Source organism: Paroedura picta, chromosome 6 (genome assembly GCF_049243985.1).
Source record: "Paroedura picta isolate Pp20150507F chromosome 6, Ppicta_v3.0, whole genome shotgun sequence".
In the NCBI taxonomy this organism is placed as follows: domain Eukaryota; kingdom Metazoa; phylum Chordata; class Lepidosauria; order Squamata; family Gekkonidae; genus Paroedura; species Paroedura picta.
Window position 1 is genome coordinate 54,608,592 of NC_135374.1, and position 13,019 is coordinate 54,621,610.

General features: G+C 52.4%; 1 protein-coding gene across 1 annotated transcript; it reads left to right on the top strand.

The window, feature by feature from the left end:
* The first annotated feature begins 4,643 nt into the window (after nucleotides 1–4,643).
* On the top strand, nucleotides 4,644–11,181 carry LOC143840820 (uncharacterized). Its single transcript, XM_077344294.1, has 3 exons — nucleotides 4,644–5,015; nucleotides 5,088–5,720; nucleotides 11,143–11,181. The coding sequence occupies exons 1-3, from the start codon at nucleotides 4,752–4,754 to the stop codon at nucleotides 11,179–11,181; spliced, it is 936 nt and encodes a 311-aa protein (XP_077200409.1). The 5' UTR covers nucleotides 4,644–4,751.
* Nucleotides 11,182–13,019: the final 1,838 nt, after the last annotated feature.

Consider the following 13,019-nt stretch of genomic DNA (forward strand, 5'->3'; position numbering starts at 1 on the left):
TTTCATAATTCTCAGTATTCCCAGAGTATTCAGGATCCAAATTACATTTTGGTACCTGAATTATTATTTATATTTTTTATTCCAATACTATTCAGATCTTTTATTTCCTAGGGGAAAACTTTCTGGGAGCTGGAGTAGATATTTTTCAAGCAAATGACACAAAATTTTAGAGCTGAAGCTGCATTTTCATTAAAGGACTTTCAAGTAGATTAGGTAAAGGAGCCCGGTTCTATGGACCCTAAGAGAAGGTACCATTGTTTCCTATGGAAGGAAAATTGCATGCTTACTCCACAGCAAAATACAGCCAACAGAAGAACAAGCAAAGCAACCACTGAGCAAAAACCTCCCAGTGAACACAACATGGCCAATGGAACCAACACAGAACCAAGGAATCCTAGCAGAACCACTGTCCAGGGTAGCAAGCCTAACACAGCGAACATCAAACCGTACAATCTAAGCCAACGTTAAACCAGAGAATGCAAGTCAAATGGAGCAGTCGGGGGGGAGGGCAAAATAAGTAACTGACTGACCTCTTTGATGGTATAACATAGATATCATGGTGTAAAGTGGACTTACACTGGTGGAAGCTATTATTGGCAGTGTCAGGCAGTTCTCTCAGCAGTTCCACACTGGCAAAAATGGCAGTATAGCCCAATGGCACTAATGAAATTCCCTGCCCACCTCTTCCAGCCATGCCCCTGGGAGCCCATGCAGCTCATGATATCAACCAAAAGTGTATCCAATCACTGCAGCAATCACATTTGGTCCTCATCTCCTCCCTGCCCCCAAGCCCTGCCCTACATATGGTCCTACCAATTCATATCACAAGTTCAGAGGTAGAGTACATGACAAAGGTTGATGTCAGTCAGCTCTCTACTATACATGCTTGGAGAGAGCATGCACCCACCTTGGTCCCTGCCCTTTCTCAGATGCCAGCCTCCAGGTGGGGCCTGTGGATCCCCTGGAATCACAGCTCCACTGCAGGCCGCAGACAACAATTCCCACTGGAGAATAGGGCTCCTTTCTTGGGATACCAGCTTCCAGGTGAGGCCTGGGGATCCCCTGGAATCACAGCTCCTCTGCAGGCCACAGAGAGCAGTTCCCCTAGGGAAAAGGGCTGCTTTCTTGGGATACTAACCTCCAGGTGGGGCCTAAGGATCCCCTGGAATCACAACTCCTCTGCAGTCCACAGAGAGGAGTTCTGCTGGAGAAAGCGGCTGCTTTGAAGGGGAGAGGGACTGTATAGCATCACTCCCTACTTAATCCCCTTTCATCCCCAGGCTCTAAGCCTCAAATCCCCAAGAGATCCCCCACTTGGATCTGCTTCCCCGCACCCGGCACCTTGCCTCCCCCTAGGCCCTCTGCACAAGCTCGAAGGTGCCTGCCCACCAGCAGCAGACCTCCAAGACACATTTGCCATGTCTCCAGTGGGCCAGACAGGCACCCAGTATGGTGTCCATGGCGGCCATGGCTCCCTCACTCATACATGCATAGCTGGAAGGAGGAAGGACTCCCAGTTTGCTCCGCCTTCCCTTTTCTGCTGCGCTGCCTCTAGCCCTTGCATATGTGGCTCAGAATTTCAAGTGGAGTTAGCTTTACCGGACAGTAGACAGTGAGACATTGGGGGAAACTAGGTGATCCATTTTTATCAGGCAACAACTTGGCCTTGCGGACATCAGCAGGGACTTCAGTTGCCAGCAGTAGGCCTCAGGTCTCAGAAGAGCAGACATCACCAGCCAAGAAAACAAGGGGTGTTTGGGGCCACTCGCTTTCCTTTTGAAGGGACACATGTGAGGGGAGAGAGCTTTCCCTTCAAACTAACTGCCTGATGAGCTGTACTTTCCGGGGATTCTCAGAACCGCACAGTCCCCCTTCTAAAGTAGCCATTTTTTCCTGCAGAACTGATCTTTATACTCTGGAGATAAGCAGCAATTCCATGGAAGAATTTGCTGCCATGTAATCTCCCCCTAAGAAGTGTCTCCATTCTGATTTTTCCTTCATGTATCTGAAGACATGGCTCTTGAAAGCTCATCTGTAACCATTATGCCACAATTCCCAAAGGTCAGTCCTTTCCCACATTCAATATTCCAAACCACAGGTTCTTGACACCCATCTCTCCACATCCATGCCCTCATTTGTCCCCACACAACACACATATTCAACCTAATGTCGTTACAGACTGGACAACCCATCCCCTTCCTCTTCCCAATGCCAAGCTCGCTCTATCTTAATCACTCACTTCCTTTCTGCCTCCCTCTCTCTTTGCTATTTTCCCCTCTCTCCTCCCCTAAGCTACCACCCATTGTATCAGATACAACGGGCTTTAAATCTAGTATACTATAAAATGGGGGTGGGGTGGCAGAAACCGGTCCTGTAAGCTTTATAATACAACTCCCCAATATTCCAAGATACTCATGAATATTTCCAGAATTTACCTGTATCCTTAAAACTGCTGAGTACTACCTGGAAACCAAAATAACTTTATATAAAACATACTGATAAGGTATTTTAAGCAAATTTTCATATCAGAAATATCTGAACACACATCCCTACGTGATGACATGCCCACGACTTATATATCTGTTTGCAGAAAGGAGAACAAACTCAGCAATGTGTTATTCAGCTGCTGTTAACCTTTCTCCCTTACTTCCACCCCCTGTTAGCAGAAAGCACATAAACAAATGTTCTGGGTAGCTTGCCAGCTTGTGTTCATGAACTGAAACAAGGAGGCTGCTCTATTCCAGCTGGGAATATCTGTATGCAAGGAAAAGAGAACGAGTGCTGAGCAGGAAGTAAATTCAAGAAGAGTAGTGCAATCCAGCCAGCCAATATTGCAGAAGCAGCATTTGTTCAGGGTTTAAATAACAGAAGAAAGGATATAATGGTATCTATTATCTACATTTGTGTCCCACACTTCCTTCGAAAAGATCAGGGTGGCATGCTTCATTTTCTTTTTTCCATTTCATCCTCTCAACAACCTTGAAAAATAAGTTAGGAAGAGATAGATCTTCTGGTTCAAATTTTCTCTGAGTCTCATGGCTGAGTGGTGGGGGCAAGAGGGAGAAGGAATGAGAGAAGGAATATGGTGTCAATGGGGGGAAATGGGAGGAGGAGGTGGCAAAGAGAGGAAAGGTTAGAGAATGGTGGCTGGATAGTGGACAGAGAACAAAGCATGGGGGCCATTGAGGAAATTTTTCCATGATGTTCTCATTGCTTATCAATCTAATTCTCATGGAGGCTGTATCTGAGGATACTTGAACCTAGAAACTGGAGCTATGAAAGACTAGACAGACCTTTCTACTAACATGAAAAACACTGCATATTTGCAGGGAAAAAATGCCCCCCCCCCAAAAAAAAAGATATAGGAGAGGTTAAAAGATGATAGAAGGAGCACCTGCAGTTTTATGAAACACATACACTTAGTCACTGTTGCTAAGCAACCACAATAGTTTTGCCAGCATACCAAGCTTTGTCTTTGTCAGTAAAAGGCAGGGGAAGGGAGGTGAGTTCCTTTCCAGGATTGTTTTAGCCTAGAAAAAGGGATGACTTATCATGGCCAGGCTTGTCAGCAACCATCAGGCAACTTGATATCACTCATGACTCATGGCTGCTTATTACTGTCCAGCAGCAGCCACCCCAGAAAAGTCAATGTGGGCAGAGTTTAGGAACTTGAATTCTCATGCTGCTCTGAAAATGCACTGAGTAACCCTAATTTGCCTCACAGAGAGCGGAAGATTAGCCTATGACAGAAGGGCAGAACCTGAACCAGCAAACAATGATAAAGGTGGAGAGGTGATACCTGGCCCACCTGAGCCCTACATAGATTGAGGAGAGGATGCAGCCCTTGGCTTACACTAGCCCCACACAAGGCAAGGTGAGATAGGTGGCATCTAGGCTGTCCAATTTCTGCCTAAGCCAAGAGAGGACGCACCTGTCCCATCTAAACCTCACATGATGCAGAGAGGATGTCTTGGTCCCTGTGAGCCCCATACAAAGTGGGGGGGGCAGCCAAATTAGCCCACCTAAGCACCTTGTCAGGAGAGGGAGGCAGCTTCATGCCCCATTCAAGGCAAGATGAAAGAAAGGTGAAGTGAGGCATGAGAGGGAGCACCCAGCTCAGTCCACTTAAGCCAACTGATTAGGCAGATTGCCTCTTCTTCTCTCCTTTTTTTTTTTGGAGTGGGAGGGGCATCCTTTTTGAGACCAATATTTTTCTCCTTGTCTTTCTCTGCTCATAGGGATTTTGTGATGAAATAAAGGGAAATTATGTAAGCTACCTTTGACCTCCATTATGAAGAAAGGCAGGATATAAATGAAGCAAGTAAATAATAAATTTATAAATAATAAATATAGGTAACAGTGAGAAGCAGCTACATGGTTGGTTGCTAGATGGGAAGGGGAGAAGAAAACAAGCTAAGGTGAGCATATGGGATGGTCATGGGGAGAGAAAAGAGAATACGCATGTCCGTTCAGTTTCTTCACCACCTTGCCTAGTGTCGTGGTTCGGTCCTTGGTGGCTTGGGAACCGGACCGAACCCCGCCATCAGAGGCGCCCGCGATCACGGAGGTAGGGCATGGTGATCATAGGCAAGCCGGCAGCTGGGCGCCCCACCCGATCATTGAGGTGGCAATGGCCGCTAAAGAACCTCAATGTCCCCCTCCACCTTTTGACAAGGGCCCGGAGATGGCCCTTTGTTCCAGGAAAATGGGCCATCAGGAACCCCGGAAAACCTCGCATATGTGCATGAGTCATGATTGTATCAGCATGTTCCCTCCGCAAGTACTGGGTGGGGCAATACAGCCTAAGGAGGTGGGTTTTGTATAAAAGGGAGCTTCCACCTGGAGTTCGGTGGAAGCTCTTACTCCATACCAGCGGACTCCACGTTGCTGAAATAAAGCTTGTTCCTGTTGTATCGTTCACCAGGCCTGGCGTGACGTTTTCTTCAAAGGGGCACCCTGTTTTTTCAGTTAGCAAGCGGGTCCCCGACATCGTAAGAGCTTCCACCGAACTCCAGGTGGAAGCTCCCTTTTTTTTTCAGTTAGCAAGCGGGTCCCCGACATCGTAAGAGCTTCCCACCGAACTCCAGGGTCGGCATCGCATCCGAGCGCTTATCGGGACGGATCCAGAGATGGCGTTTTCAAGCAACGGGGCGGTCTCGACCCCCACGAACCCCGGGAACATGAGTTTAATGTCCCCGGGAGATTTCCTCCGAAAATCGGGGGGCCAGGAGCAGCTGTCCGGGACCCCGAGACCCTCGGCAGCGGCGGCCAAGGGAAGGCGCCGGGCCATGGGGTTCCCAAGCACGGCGGGGAGCGCGCCGAGGTCTGGGGGGTTGGCCCCAACCTGGGACACCCAGCTGAGGCAGGCGCTTCGCCCGGTAGGACCTGAGGAATCCCTAGAGGACCTGCGGCGGGCCATGGCGGACTTGGCCAGGCGCTTGCAGGCAGCTGAAGCCCGTGAGCAAGCTCGGGCCGGGCCCGGAGGGACTGGTAATACAACGGCGGAGGGGATCGCGTCGAGTGAGGACGTCTCCAGCGACGAGGACGAGCCCGGTACTGGTGAGCGGGCCCCGGACCCCGACCCGGAGCAGTTTTCAGTCCCGAGTAGGCGAGACGGCCAGCGGAGAGGCGAGACAGCAGAGGATCTCGGGGGAGCGGGTGAGCCGACGGGGCGGCGAGAGCCGGACCAACGCAGGGAGCGGCACGGCGTCGTTGGGCAAGTTGGTAGCCGGTGGAGCGGAGCAGGACGAGACGGCGGACGCCGAGAATCCCGGATCCGGAGGGGGTCGGACTACTCTCCAAAACGTTCCCCCCCAGAGCTTAAGGCGCGTTTCGACGGGACGCCGGACGACCTCCCGCAGTTCCTCCTCCACGCGCTGACGCATGCCCGGAGGTATGGAGACCGGTATGAGGACTCCGAGGACTTGGTCTGGGGGGTGGCCTCGTGTCTCCAGGGCAAGGCGGGTCAGTGGTACCTAGGGTTGGCCGAGCGCGGCGACCCGGCAACTCGGGACCTGCAGGACTTCGTGGTCGCGCTCCGCCGACGATTCCAGGACCCCCAGGCTGAGGACAAGGCAAAGAGTCGGATCAAGGGACTTCGACAGGGTACTAGGGGGGTTATGGACTATATAGACATTTTCCGGAGGGAAGCAGGCAAGGTGTTCTCCTGGAACGAGGAGACCCAAATCGAGTACTTCCGGGAGGGCCTTAACCCGAAGCTCAGGGAATGGGCCGTGATCAAGGGGACGGAAGAAGATCTGTCTACACTGGAGGGGTGGTGTTTTGTGGTCGCCAAGCTGGAAGCCAGCCTGGGTTGGGCCGCCGCACCCCCCCGGGAGGCCAAAGGCGGGTCAGCCGAGGCGCCAAGACCGGGCCCCGACAACTCTCGCCCCAAACGACCCCCGAACCCCGAGCGGGAAAGGAGACGCCGGGAAGGTCTGTGCCTGAAATGCGGGGGGTCAGGACATTTCGCAGCAGCGTGCCAACGGCAAGGGGGGGAGGACCGCGGGCTCTCCCAGGGGGGGAGGTGCGACACGCCCCCAGCAGGCACGCCGGGCGGAGGACCTCCGCAACGAACCGGGAAGCGCCCAGGCGACGGGAAACGGCCAGGACCTGCTGTAGACGGCGCCGGGCAGCAGGTCCCGCGGTGCGAGGGAAAACCCCTACAGCATGAGGCGCGACCTCCGAACGTGGTAATTTTAGAGCTCCGGAACCCGGAGAACGGACTAAGTTGGGTGGGGGAGGCTCTTTTGGACTCTGGATGCGACCACAGCATGGTCCACCCCCAGATAGCCCGGGCTTTGGGGCTACCGAAGCGCATTCGGAAGGTTCCCCTGGTTTTCGTCCAGATGGACGGCAGCCCGATTCAGGGGGGACCTTTCGGGGAGGAGGTGGGTCCTATCGCCATCCACATAGGGGACCACCAAGAGCTGCGGTGGCTGATCCAGGTCCCCGTAGCGGGATATCGGGCGGTGTTGGGCCTGGATTGGCTGAAGGAACACAACCCCGTGGTGGACTGGCGGGCGGGGACCCTGAAGTTCGACTTGACGGTGGGTGCACGGCATCGGGTCCCCCACGAGAATTCCAGCCACAAGAGGACGGCGGCGCGTCCCAGGGGAGCGGCGGCGGCGCAGCAGGAGATACCAGAGCCCGAGGTCCCGCCAGAGTACCGAGACCTCGCAGCCGTTTTCAGCGAGCGGGAAGCGGACGAGCTACCCCCACACCGCCGCACGGACTGTGCTATCAACATCCCAGAGGGGGCGGTACTACCCAAAGGGCGCATCTACAAGATGAGTGAGGGTGAGCTCAAGGACCTCCGGGAGTTTTTGGGTAAAAATCTGGCCCGAGGTTTCATCCGGCCCGCTTCCAGTCCCATGGGAGCTCCAGTCTTGTTCGTCCGGAAAAAGGATGGGTCCCGACGGCTGTGCCAGGACTACCGGGGCCTCAACGCCATCGCAGCGGGGAACGCTTACCCCCTCCCGCTGATCCCGGATTTGCTGGCCCGGCTGGGCAAAGGGACTCTGTTCACTAAGCTGGACCTAAGGGAGGCGTACTACCGGGTACGCATCCGGGAGGGGGATGAGTGGAAAACAGCGTTTAACTGTCAATTGGGACAATTCGAATTTAAAGTGATGCCGTTCGGTTTAAGCGGGGCACCTGGGGTTTTCATGAGTCTAATTAATGAGGTGTTGCAGGACCTTCTGTTTCAGGGGGTGGTTGTTTATTTGGATGACGTCCTGATCTACAGCCAAGATCCCCAAGAGCACGTGACCCTGGTGAGGGAGGTGTTAAAGCGCCTGCTGGCAAACCACCTATACGTGAAGCTGGCTAAGTGCGAATTCCACCGTCCCTCCCTGGACTATTTGGGCTACCGCATCTCAGCCCAGGGCATAGCTATGGACCCCGAGAAGGTGCAGGCGGTGCTGGCCTGGGAAAGGCCCCGCACCCGGAAACAGCTACAAAGCTTCCTGGGGTTTGCTAACTTTTTTAGAGGCTTCATCCCCAGATACTCCTCCGTAGTGGCTCCCCTCACGGACTTGCTAGGTACCAAGGGGAGAGGTCCTCGCGCCACGCGGCCCAGCGCAGCGCTCGGCTGGAATGAGAAATCGGAAGCAGCGTTCCTGGCCCTCAAGCAAGCTTTCGCGTCTGAGCCCACGCTACTGCACGTCGACCCAACCCAGCCGATGGTGGTACAAGTCGACGCCAGCGACGCAGCAGCCGGGGCGGTTCTCCTGCAGCGAGACAAGGCGGGACAGCTGAGGCCGGCGGCCTACCTCTCACGAAAATTCGCCGAAACGGAGCGGAACTGGTCTACCTGGGAGAAGGAGGCGTTTGCGATTAAGTTCGCCCTCACCGAATGGCGGCATTGGCTGGAGGAAACAGAGGAGCCGTTCGAGGTCTGGACAGATCACAAGAATCTGGAGGCGCTCCGGCAACCGCGATCCCTGAACGCCAAGCAGATGAGGTGGGCGGAGTTCTTTTCGCGGTACAATTTCAAGCTTGGTCACATCCCCGGCAAAGAGAATTTCCTCGCGGACGCCCTCTCCCGTCTGCCGCATTATGGGGAGGGGTACGCTCCCTGCACCAGGTCCGTGTTTGGTGAGGAGCAGCTGGGACGGGGGGTCGTCACTAGGCGTCGGGCCAGGGAGGAATGGGAGCCCGACCCGGCGACCGCCCCGCTCCGAGACCGCCTAGTGGCAGCCTACGGGACAGACGAGGAGCTGGCTGAGCTCCGGGACTCTTTGATTTTGGACTCCGGTCTCTGGCGGAGGGGGGAGGCTGTCTACGTCCCGGAGGGGCTACGACGGGAAGCCCTCAGCCTCTGCCACGATGCTAAGACCGCCGGGCACTTCGGTTTCGTAAAATCCTGGAAGTTGGCCCGGCGGCGGTTTTGGTGGCCCAGTCTGCGGCGGGACACAAAAGCTTACGTCAGTGGTTGTCCTGTCTGCCTGACCTGCAAGCCGGGGGTTGGCAAGCCGAAAGGTCTGCTGCACCCGCTCGAGGTCCCGACCCGGCCGTGGTCAGTGATCTCCATGGACTTTATAACAGACTTGCCTCCCAGCAAGGGGAAAACGGTGATCTGGGTGGTGGTAGATCTATTTTCCAAACAGGCCCATTTCATTCCTTGCGCCAGTGTCCCCAGTGCTTCACAGTTGGCTCGGATGTTCCTGGATCACGTGTTCCGACTGCACGGGCTGCCGGACAAGGTGATTTCCGATCGGGGCTCACAATTCGTGTCCCGGTTCTGGCAAGCTTTCCTGCGCCTGTTAGACATCGAGCAAGGGCTGAGCTCCGCTTACCACCCCCAGACGGACGGGCAGACCGAGCGGGTTAATCAAGTACTGGAGCAGTACTTGCGGTGTTTCGGTTCCTATCATCAAGACACCTGGGTGCCCCTGCTCCCCCTGGCCGAGTTCGCGTACAACAACGCAGACCACAGCAGCACGGAGATGTCGCCTTTTGCCGTCGTCTACGGGACAGACCTGAGACACTTCCCGGAGCTTGGAGAGGTCCCCGCCCGGGAATCGGCCGACCTTCGCGAGTGGGGGAAGCGTGCCGGGAGCTGCTGGAAGTCGCTGCAGGAGCAGCTCCACAAAGTCAAGGCAGCGCAGAAAGAGGACGCCGACCGGAAGAGACGACCAGCTGAGGAGATCCGACCGGGGGATCGAGTTTACCTTTCCACCCGGAACCTACGGTTGAATTTGCCCAGCAAGAAGCTAGGCCCTCGGTTTTTGGGGCCTTTCGAGGTCTTGGCCCCGATCAACGAAGTTTCGGTCAAGCTCAAGCTCCCCAAGAACCTCCGGCACATCCATCCCGTCTTTCACGTGAGCCTTCTAAAAAAAACTCCGGACGGTGACGTTTGGCACCCCGTGTTTTCCCCGCCAGCGCCCGAGGTCCTGCCGGGGGGGGAGCACCACGAGGTGGCGGATATCCTGGACTCTAGACTCCACAGGGGGAAGTTGCAGTACCTCGTGGAATGGAAGGACTTCGCTTTGGGGGACCGGGAATGGGTCTGGGCAGCGGACGTCCTTGCGCCCCGACTCACTGAATGTTTCCACAAGCGGTATCCTGGCCGTCCCGGGGGGTTGGAGAATGGACCTTTGGGGGGGCAGAATGTCGTGGTTCGGTCCTTGGTGGCTTGGGAACCGGACCGAACCCCGCCATCAGAGGCGCCCGCGATCACGGAGGTAGGGCATGGTGATCATAGGCAAGCCGGCAGCTGGGCGCCCCACCCGATCGTTGAGGTGGCAATGGCCGCTAAAGAACCTCAATGTCCCCCTCCACCTTTTGACAAGGGCCCGGAGATGGCCCTTTGTTCCAGGAAAATGGGCCATCAGGAACCCCGGAAAACCTCGCATATGTGCATGAGTCATGATTGTATCAGCATGTTCCCTCCGCAAGTACTGGGTGGGGCAATACAGCCTAAGGAGGTGGGTTTTGTATAAAAGGGAGCTTCCACCTGGAGTTCGGTGGAAGCTCTTACTCCATACCAGCGGACTCCACGTTGCTGAAATAAAGCTTGTTCCTGTTGTATCGTTCACCAGGCCTGGCGTGACGTTTTCTTCAAAGGGGCACCCTGTTTTTTCAGTTAGCAAGCGGGTCCCCGACACCTAGCAGCCAACACCCCTTCAAGTTCTCCCCAAAGAAACTGCTAGGGGAGGAAAGGAGAGAAAGCTAAAATGGGAGACGCAGATAAAAGCAGATTGCCTGGTGGATGGCAAGGAGAGAAGGAAGCAGGAATAGAAGAGAGATCGGGAGGGGGGGGTGCTGTTCAACAGTTTATATTATTTTTAATAATAAGTTGGGAAATGTGTTTTAGTCCCCATTCATTGCTTTTACTGTTTAACAAGCAAGCATATGCAAATTGCAATGGGGAAAAATTGGACAGAACATTTCATTATTCCAAATATTATTTTTCTTTTCAACTTACTGTAACGGCTTTGTAGAACTTTAAGTAAATAAATAAAGTTTTAGGAAATCAAAACCAGGTAATAAGCACAGTTGTAATTAATGAACATTCTTTCTCCTTTTTCTTTGATTTCTTTTTCTCTTGTTGTGTGGTTAAAATAAACATGATGATAACTTACTGAAAGCTTTCTCCACCAGTGGGCATTCATTGCTCTGTGTTTGTTGTAATTGTAGCACTACTTGAAAATGTCAGAAGCACTTAAGCTAATATAGCCATTAACAACTGTCAACCATCAAGAGAAAAGGCCCAGAAATGTGCATTTTATCTTTACTAACATGAAGCTGAATATATTTCTAGTAGTTATGCCCACAACTGATGAGAATATTTTCTCGATACTTTTGATGTGGGTTGCTCTACATATTATTCCTCTGCACAGAAATGGGAATAAATGTATACAGCATACAGACTATCAATAAGTTGTTTAAAGCAGTGGTCCTCAACCTTTTTATCACCGGGGACCACTCAACGCTGGGGACCACTTACCGGGGACCACTCAACGCCTTTTACTGAGGCCCGGTGGGGGGGGGGGTAGTTCTCTACTCTCAACCACTGCCCTAACGCTCTCTGATCGCTATGGTAATGTTTAAACATCCCTTCAAAATAAGATACAGACACGCCACAACAATGAACATAAGGAACATTTTATTTCCATGGAAATTTTAACTCATGACAATGAAAATCAATGGGAACCCTGAGCTTGTTTCTCTGCAATGAGATAGTCCCATCTGGGAGTGATGGGAGACAATGACACCCAAAGTGTGTTGTAAAGGGCCTGGGGGGGGGGGGATGAAGTAAAGGGCTAGGGGGCGGGGAGAAGGCGTCCTTCGCGGCCCAACTCTAATTAGTCGAAGGACCACATGTGGTCTGCGGCCCACAGGTTGGGGATCACTAGTTTAAAGTACTAAAAGTTGTTTAAAGTACAGCTTCCATGGTATCCTAGATCATTTCCACATGAGGAATTTGACTCTGCCCAGCCTCTCATTGTTTGGAGGTTTCAATGTTGCTTCCTGACAATGTCGGAAGCAACCAGGGTGGACACAAGTTTTTGTCCCACTATAAGGGAAAATGGGAGAATCCACTTCCCCTTTCTCGTTGCGGTGCACAATGAGGTGAAAACCAGGGCAAACATATCTGGATGAAGAAATGTGTGACACTCTCGCTAGTGGTTTCTCCGCCTCTCACCCGCCCTCCCCTAATCATTTTTTATTTTAAAAAATGGCAGTCTGCATTGCTATGGGAAGGCAAACTGATATGCCCATGTATCAGTGGAAATAAAATGTACTATCATTTTCAACCCTATCTAAAACCCATTCATGTGTTTTTTTTTTCCTGGTGGTAGGGCACGAATGGGGAAAGAGGTGTGTGTGTGTTATGAAGCAGACCTCTCCCTATTAGCATGGCATCCGTGTTCTGTATTTTTATTCAGTATTGTGAACACACAATCCTCAGGGTCGAATCACAGTGGCCAGTGTAAGTCTCAAGCCTACAAGAAATCTACCAGAACATGAATCAAGACCATCATTTTAAAAATCCCCAAAAGAAATCAGGAAAAAATGTTTCATTGTTGTGGCCTGTCCCTGTAGCAACGTGGAAGTTAAATTTTTTTTAATTGATTTCTGGACTCAGGGGTGATTTTTGAGTCCCCAGAATCACTGCTGTGAGAGGTTGATTGACAACCTGAAAAGCGGGGGAAACCAGCAGGTTGTCCATGTTTCCAGCTTCTCTGCCACCTTGTCAAGAAGCAAAAACTGTGACAAAATGGTGGGATAATGTGGGAGGGGTCTTCCTCATCTAGTCCCTTCCTACTCAGCCATATGACCTCTATCTTTGTGGGGTTTAGCTTCAAGAGGCTCTGTTGTTAAAGAAACCTTTGCAGTTCATCTCCATCTTCTGTGTAGTTAAATATTTTGGGAAAATATTTGTATTTACATCATAAATAATCACAGCCTTTGACTATCAGGTTTCTAAATAAGAGACCTTAAATGAACATATAACTTAAATACTACCAATTCTTTATTCAAAGCTTGTGTCACTCTTTTTATTTGATTGT